At 33.9% G+C, this 9039-nt stretch overlaps 2 protein-coding genes across 2 annotated transcripts; both read left to right on the top strand.

Moving 5' to 3' along the window:
- The first annotated feature begins 594 nt into the window (after positions 1-594).
- On the top strand, positions 595-1642 carry LOC132166449 (bifunctional aspartate aminotransferase and glutamate/aspartate-prephenate aminotransferase-like). The gene is made up of 3 exons (XM_059577265.1): positions 595-909; positions 998-1111; positions 1363-1642. Exons 1-3 carry the CDS (start codon positions 826-828, stop codon positions 1501-1503), a joined length of 339 nt encoding a protein of 112 aa, XP_059433248.1. The 5' UTR covers positions 595-825; the 3' UTR covers positions 1504-1642.
- Positions 1643-3578: 1936 nt separating this feature from the next.
- On the top strand, positions 3579-5429 carry LOC132166592 (protein NEN4-like). The gene is made up of 5 exons (XM_059577440.1): positions 3579-4028; positions 4167-4213; positions 4523-4586; positions 4715-4897; positions 4999-5429. The coding sequence occupies exons 1-5, from the start codon at positions 3579-3581 to the stop codon at positions 5092-5094; spliced, it is 840 nt and encodes a 279-aa protein (XP_059433423.1). The 3' UTR covers positions 5095-5429.
- Positions 5430-9039: the final 3610 nt, after the last annotated feature.

Raw genomic sequence — 9039 nt, 5'->3', positions numbered from 1 at the left:
AAAGTAACAGATTTTATTGGGTCTTGAGATCTAGATATATTATAGTACTCAAATACAATGAGATCTTAGAGGAGCATTTAAAGGGGCATGTAAAAGCAAAGTGATGAGGACCAAAAGATTTGTATTACATATGCAAATTAAAATTGTATCTACTGTTTAGAAATTTATTGATATCTTAGACCATGGATTGTAAAGCATGGCTTATTTTGCATCTTCCTTTCTCACGTACCCCAGCAAGTAGGATAAGAATGAGGAAAGTGCTATGCACAGAGTTAAAATGCAGAGGCTGAATTAGAAGTAACTATGGAGGGCATAATATCATACGCTTGTGTTGGGGAGAAATACAAAATGAACACCATGTAACAAAATGAGGAACTTCAATTAAAATAGTATAAACTTGTTAAAAAGAAAGGATGATAGTCTTTTTTTTTTTGATAAGTAAGAAAGGATGATAGTCTTAAAAGGTGTTAAGTTGTAGTTGAAACTGCTAAGAGGTTACCAAGCAGAAGTTACAGATCACGGTTGCCAACTTCACATATTTAAAATGGTGATTGTTAATTAGTTGGGTTTATTTTTGATACCTTCTTAACTCAATCAGAAAACTAATTAAATTAAACCTGTAATGGAAGTTGATATTTTAACATTTCAACCTGCCTTTGTCAGTGGATGGGAATTCAATCCATGTTACTTATAATATAGAATGTAAGCTCCAGCTGATTGTAGTGTATTTTATTCCAGTCCACTTCAGGTGCCAGTAGTATATCACAGAAAGCGGGGGTTGCAGCATTAGGTCTGGGTTATGCTGGTGGGGAAGCTGTTGCTACCATGGTAAAAGCATTCAGGGAACGGCGGGATTTCTTGGTTAAAAGCTTTGGACAATTGAAGGGTGTCAAGATATCAGAACCCCGGGTACTAACAATTTGCTTCCTTTTTTTTTTTTTTTTGTGGATAACTCAGATGATTGTTTTCCTGATCATCACATATTCAATACTTGCAGGGAGCTTTCTATCTCTTCATTGATTTCAGCTCTTACTATGGAGGTGAGGCTGAGGGATTTGGCAAAATTGAGAATTCCGAGTCCCTCTGCCGGTATCTGTTGGACAAGGGTCAGGTATGCTTCATGCAATGCTGTTTAAGGAACTTTCCATTCTCAGAAGTTTTTAATTTTAGTACTCTTAGAAGTAATTGGGAAGGGATGAAAATTTTCTGTCATGCCATTACATGGAAAAGCTCTGGATAATTTTTTTTTAAGTGCTGATGATTTTGTGTGAACTACATTTTGGGTCTATCTGGAGTTTAAGGGAGTAAAAATTATATGGAGCTGTTTATTCTCCTAGTTGGGTAATGGCTGTGTATTTACAGGTTGCGCTAGTCCCAGGGGATGCATTTGGGGATGACAGCTGCATCCGGATCTCATATGCAGCATCACTCAAAACCCTTCAGGCAGCGGTGGAGAGAATTAAGAAAGCACTCATCTCACTCAGGCCTGCTGTCCCTGTTTGATCGATGTAGATAATTCCGGTGCCACCATAGGCAAAATTTGTTTTTCCTTTCTTAGGCTTCAAAATGTTTATTGGAATAATTATTTGGAAACAAAATAAGATAAAGTATGGTCATCTGGTTTGGTTGGCTCTTTTTACCAGCATCGTCTTTGTTTGTGATGGTAAGTGCAGACGACAGACTTGGACATTTCCTTTGTATAACGTTTTCAGTGAGGTTGGGTTTTTAACAAAAAGTAGCACATTGGTAGTGAAGCCAACAAAAAACACATCTCAACTAACAAGGGTAATTGTCTTTTTGATCCATATAAGATCACTGGATTAATTTCTTGTATGAGTGGAGAGATATCTATCAACTAATTTCACTTTTGTTAGGCATTATGATTAGGATAAGAGAAAATTACATGCACTCTCAATATACGCTCTTTGACATGACATTGAAAATTACTGTTTTGGATAGATCGTTATTGAATTTTAGATTTAATGGTGATTTTTATTGTTATATTAGGGAGTGTGGACTTGAGAGTGCATGTAGCATTCTCTAAGAATAAATCTATGTCCAAGAATAACTCCTCTCTTTACCCCTCACTCCTCTTCCCCTGCATGTGGTTCTTACGTATTTCCCTACCTTTTTCCTTTACCATAGGAGCAGTAGATCATTAATTTTGTTGTTTATTTATCTATTTTTATTGTGGATTACTGTCTCCCATTATGTGTGTAACTTTTTGTTGCATAGATAAACAAAATGGAAATGTTATGTGTTTTTTTAGTCCAAGATGTATATTATTTTCTAAAAAAGTAAAAAAAAAACAACCCTTATTTCTTTGAAAAATGTTTGGCTTCATTAAAAAGTTTATTTTTTGGCCATTTTAATCTTAGGTGACATAACCCATTTTAAAATTAATAAATTTTAAACAATAAATTAATAGATTTCTAGAAAATGGGTCGTGTCACCTAGAATTAAAATGGTCAAAAGATGGATTTTTTAATGAAGCTAAGTATTTTTCTATTTCTTTCACCTGATTATTAGAAAATAATATCTACCTAAAACCAGGAAGACATTATGAGAACATTAAAAGAGCACCTAACATTTTTCCAAAAGAAATCGTTGTCCTATTAGCTCCACCATTCTGCAGGACATGGATATGGAACTCCTCATCTTCGAGTTCAGATTTGGCTTTTACAATGTTTCCCTTCTTGTTGTGGTCTTCATCTTGGTTGCCACTTGCCATTATAGAAGAGACCTCTCTAGCCGGTTTCTTTGTGTTCTGTATCAGATGTTGCCTTGTGCGACTCATTTCTTATCTTTCAGCCCAATATACATTGGACCGAACTTTTTTTTTTTTTTTTTTTTTAAGCAGTGTATTTTTTTGTTTGGGCTTGTTGTCGAAGAGCCCGCCCCTAATTTTTTGTTTTCTTGTAAATGTAAACCAGACCAGGTTTTAATGCCAACAATCCATTAACATTATTATTGCCAAAAGTCCATAGGTTTTATTATTTACCATTCTCAAATTTCCTTGCGTACAAAGATTTGTTTCTTAATTAAAATTTAGTTAGTAAGGAATTGAAGGACCAGCAATTTCTGTGACATACGTTTCACAATTCCGTGGAAGTGATTTGCCCCAAATATTCAGGCACATGTGCCTTCTTTTGATGGTAAACATATCTAGTTTACGCAAGATGGTAATTGGGAATATTCCTGTCCAGAAGACTTTGCTTCAAATGTTTCAACATCTTCAAATCATAACGTATTTGATGAAGAAAGTTGAAAACTTTTTCAAAAGTTTCTCTCCTTCAAACCCGAAAGCAAAGAGCAGAAAGCTAATCCTTGGACCTTGTTGTTTATAATATTCCAATCTACCTGGAATTGCTTTGCATAGAACATCCTGATCAAGATGCCAAGAACACCCTTTATCCTAAGCCTAAACAAATAACTTGAACTACAAGAAAACCAATCTCAACAAGAATTCTCTTCTTCTCCCTCTCCTTCTCCTTCCCCTTTCCTCTCCCCTTACTTCACCCATTTAAACGCACGATGGTACTCATGTTGAACACAAACAAAAAAAAAAAACTTTCGAAATGGAGACGTATAATTCTGGCAAACAAAGCGCAGCAGAGATTGTGTTCTTCGACTTGGAAACGACAGTGCCCAACAGAACTGGGAAACGTTTCTGGGTATTGGAGTTTGGAGCAATTGTCGTTTGCCCACAGAAACTTGTCGAGCTAGAGAGCTACAGCACGCTCATACGACCCAAGGATTTGTCTGTGGTGCCGTTGAGATCAGGAAGATTTGATGGGATAACAAGGGCAGCTGTCGCAAATGCGCCGGTTTTGGAGGAAGTTGCCGACAAGATATTCAGTATTCTGAATGGGAGAGTGTGGGCAGGCCACAACATCCAAAGATTCGATTGCATTCGTATTAAGGAGGCATTTGCTGATATTGGTCGGCCGGCACCGGTGCCGGTTGGGATGATTGATTCTTTAGGAGTCTTAACCGACAAGTTTGGGAGAAGAGCCGGTAATATGAAGGTATGCATTAGCAAATCATTGAACATATCCAAACATGTTTAATTTCTTTATTTGATCAACATTATTTGGGGGATTTTAGTGTATATTCATGTAATTAAGAAGGAAATATTCTTGACCTGATCGATCTATTTTTATTAGATGGCAACATTGGCTTCTTACTTTGGGCTTGGTCAGCAAAAGCACAGGTATGGAATTCATCTCATTAGATATTTAGGGTCCGATTGATTTTACGGTTTCAAAACGTAGTTAAGGGTTTGATAAAAACATGTATGGTTTAATTAGCTTTTAAAATCGTACGTGTTTAAAAAAACGCATCTAATTGCTTGAAATTTGAAAATAAATATATACCATTTTGTAAAAGCACATGCATTCCCAAATGAGATACTTTATACGATTTTGTTTAAAAACGCACTTTTAATCAATGAAATCGCGGGATAAAAAAGGGACTCTTTACATAAAATCATAACCATGGCTTTTACAACAATGTCAAACAGAAGCCTAGACGATGTTCGGATGAACTTGGAGGTCCTCAAGCATTGTGCAACAGTGCTCTTCTTGGTATGCACTTAATCTCCCAAAAGTTTTTCAACAATGTTTGTCAAGATCGTAATTTTTTCATACAATTAACATTGTTTTGGGGGTTAAATATATATTGATAATTTGACGTGGAATATATATGGAATTAGGAATCAAGTCTCCCCAGCGTACTACAGGGCAAATGGCAAGCATCTCCCACAATTATGACACGAAGTAGAAGTAGTATTGGAAAATTGGCATGCAGAGAAGAAATAAGTAACCCGCGGAAATCTCCACCAACTTCTTCTGCATATCAGAGAGCAGTTCCCTATACAAGAGGAAGCTTGGGAAAGGTTTTAGTTATATATATACTTAATTTTCTTTTTCTGGATGAATATATATATATAAACACGCACATAATATTAATTAATTTATTTAATTGATATGAAAACAGATGATGACAGAAAGAGTGAGGGATATCTTGTGTAAAGCTCAAGGAAAACCCCTTAACAACCTCATCCTCAAGCATTCTCATACGCTGCTCCGATGAGAGTCAGAGGAAGGTGGTCGCCGATTTCGCATCTGCATGTCCGGCCGTCCGTCATCCTATATATGTGGTTTGAGACCACAAGAATTACACGTAGATCGAGTACTTACAACGGTGGAAAAGAAAGGGCTCTCGTTTTGAATGCCTTCACGTCCTTCGATTTGACACATTTCATGCACGTGAGGATGCTGAATCCGTCAAAAAGATGCCCTACAAAGACACCATTAATTCATTTGTATATTCTTAATTTAATTGATTAATTGGTTTATTCTTTTTAAAGCAATTGTTATTATCCGGAAGCAATTGGCTCCGTATGTAAATATTACTAACTTGTAATAGTGCGACTTTAATCCACCGTAATATTCTTTCCAAAAAGTTCAAACTGTGGTTTTATTGTGATATATATTACAACTTTTATTATAAATTTCTTATAAACTTGACTTAGAAGTTTGTAATTGGCATGATCAGCTCATTGGCTAGGCCAATTTGGCCGTTATCTAAGGCTCCCCGGCCCAATGGAATTAATAAGGTCCCAATTAGCAATGGTATAATTAAGTTTTGTTTAACAAAAAATATTCGAAGGCCCAATCATGGTCAAAATTGAAAATCTAAGAGTGTTCTGCTTAGATTTGTTTTGTGCAAGAAGCAATCAAGCATCAAAACAATTTTTGGGATCCATTATATTTTAGAGGTGTATTTGCTATAGCCCAATGCACATTAATTGATTGAACAAAATTGGTGAGAAAAAGTAAGAGTAATTTAAAAAATTCCTCTTGTGTCCCTCCAAGAATGATGTGACTATTAAAATCACCATTGAACTTGTGATTGATCATTATTATATTTTGATCAAATATTAATTTTAATAGCCACATCATTCTTGGAGAGACTCAAGAGGAACATAAGATGGACTTCTAGAATTACTCGAAAAGTAATGTCTTAGTAAACGCATTTCACTTTAGTTTTAAAATTTGGAAAATTATTTGACCCTATATGTATATACACACACACATGTATCCCCTTAAACTAATTAACATTCAATTTGCAATTTCTTTAAAAATTAAAGATTGCTTCAATGTTCTCCTCCACTTCCTCATACTATCAAAAATTAGTGATTAACTTTTGTCCTGCAAAAAGACAAAAATGACTCTAAAACTTTATCAGTAAGACAAAAAATACCCTTATAAATTTGAAAAAAAAAAAAAGAAAAAAAAAAAGAAAAAAAGAGGCTGGAAGAAGGGTTGGCCTCTTTTTATTTTTTATTTTTCATTTTTCATTAAAGGCATTTTTGTCATTTGGGGTACATTGCAATTTTTTGGTAGTTTGAAATGACATTGAAGCAATCTTTAGTTAAAGAAACATTACAAATTGATGAGTGTTAATTTGAGGAGTATGTATAGGTTTCCCTTATAAGTTATAACTAATATATATTCATCTTTAAAATATATTAATTTTGTTGGGTGGTCTTGGGCCTCTCTCACCCCACCATTGTTGGGGTTATCCCACATCTTTATCTCCCTCTCACACATTGGGCTCTGGGTCGAAGTAACGATAACTAGTTTTTCTTGTGGACTGTTGGGCCGATACTTGTTGGTAAACCTGAGCTCTGATATTAGTGTTGGGTGGTCTTGGGCGTCTTTTAATCCCAAAAGCTAGTTCAAGAGTTGAGGCTTTCCCTCACACTTATAAACTCACCACTAGCGGCCTCTTCCACAACCGATGTGAGATAACTCCAATAATTTTTCCAGTACGTTTTACAGGGGAAAGAACAAACACACAATTACGCAAACATTATGTGATATTCATAGAAATAATGCTAGATACCATCTTTTTATCCTCCTAAAGTTTATGTGGCTTTTAAAATTACCATTAGATCAAAATTCAAGTATGATTCATCTAAAATTTAATGATGATTTTAAAAGTCACATCAATTTTATGAGGATTTTAGGAGGATAAAAATATGGTGCCTAGCCTTACTCTATTCCTAGAGCCTCCTGCAGTTCCCTGTATGTATTCTCTCTAGGAAATGCTGATCAATTAACCAAATATAAATTCGCACCTTTATGTTATATATATGCCCTAGCCGGCAAACATTGAATTTGTGTAATAAATTAAGCTGAATTTCAAGAATAATCATTTGCATGCGTGTTTTATATTAGCTAGCTTCATTTATGTATTTATTTTTGTTTGACTAATTTCGGATTTAAGACATCCATCCACCTCTTCATGTCACCCAGACGGCCAAACCTACAAGCATAGAGTATCACGTGCTAATGGTTCAAATTCAAACAAAGTGGAAGAGTTCGGCCTAAAAGGAAGAACAAATAAAGTGGAAAAGCCTTTCCTAAGCAATAACCTCTTATGTATATGCGGTTCACCCACTAAGCAATAAAGTGAAATAAGGCTTAAATACAATGAATCTAGACGCCTTCTGAGTTCTTAATTAATCTTACTTTCTATAATACAAGAGTCCTGCTATGCCGCTGCCGTCGGACATATATTAAAATAATAATAATAAAAAAAAAATTGTTATTTTTTTTTTTTTGTTAGTTAAATTTTTATGAGTTAATATTTAGTTTCTAAAGCCTTAAAACTTATTTTTAAATTCAAAATTAAAACTTAGGGGTAGAAAGTTAACTATTTAGGGATGGTATCATTCAAAAGGGATCTGATCATCTTAAATTTGGTGTTAATGCCTCAAATTTGGTACTAATACCTCAAATTTAGTGCTAATACCTCAAATTTAAATTTGGATTCCCCTTTAATATCTCTCTTCTTCAATTTAAATAAAAATTAAATTAAATTAAAAAAGAAGAAGAAGAAGAAAGAGTAAAATGCCTAACCTCATGGCAGCCGGAAATCTTTATTCATAATACAATACATTCTATTGACCCGAAAGAAGAAGCCTGCTTCATGAGTAGAGATTTTCAGCAGCTTGGGGTCATCGATACCAGCGTCTGACGTGGCCAAGAATTTTTTTTTAAAAAATTAAAAAAAAAAAAAAAAAAAAAAAAAAAATTTAGGTTAGAAATCTGAGTAGAGATTTCCGGCTGCAAAATTTAGGTAGCCAAGCGTCAAACATTTTGCTTTTTTTTATTTTTATTTTTATTTATTTATTTTTCTTTTTTGAAGAAGAGTAATATTAAAGGGAAATCCAAATTTGAGGTATTAACACTAAATTTGAGATATTATCACCAAATTTGAGGCATTAACACCAAATTTAGGATGATCGAATCCATTTTAGGTGATACAATCCCTAAAGGATTAACCTTACACCCCTAAATTTTAGTTTTGAATCAAAAAATAAGTTTTGAGGCATTAAAAACTAAATATTAACTCATAAAAATTTAACTAACAAAAAAAAATAACAATTTTTTTTTTTTAAAAAAAATATATATGTTCGACGCTAGGCTGCCAAAATTTGGTAGCCGCCTAGTAGGACTCCTGCTCCATGGACCATGCACTAATCCAAAAAGTGGTTTTTACACGCGTTAGCTCTCCATTTCTTTTGAAATAGATAGTATCTATTTTATGATCAGAATTAAAAGTTTTTTTTTTTTTGATAAGATGGTCAGAAATATTAAAAGTTGGTATATATATATACTTAGTGGTGGATATAATATCATTTTATTTATTTATTTTTTTAAAAAAAAATGCCGACATTAATATTATATATACCGTTAAATGCACTAACTTTAAATATAGACTATATAATAAAGAGGATCCCATAGTAAGTCCGCGTGTGACACATAAATGCAAGCTAATGGGTGCCGGCCAAAAAGTGTCATGATGAATAAGGTCATTTCGTAAACTTTGTTTCATTCAAAATATAGACAGGAGTGATTAGTGATAAAGAGTCATTATTTATGCTTGAATTGGTAGGACTTTTACCCACTGATCCACAATAAATTCTCTAATTTTTTCTTCTTTTTTTTTTTTTTTTTTTTTTTT

The sequence above is a fragment of the Corylus avellana genome, chromosome ca11 (genome assembly GCF_901000735.1).
Source record: "Corylus avellana chromosome ca11, CavTom2PMs-1.0".
NCBI lineage: Eukaryota > Viridiplantae > Streptophyta > Magnoliopsida > Fagales > Betulaceae > Corylus > Corylus avellana.
The sequence above is the reverse complement of the archived record's forward strand: the minus strand, read 5'-3'. Positions and strand labels throughout refer to the sequence as shown.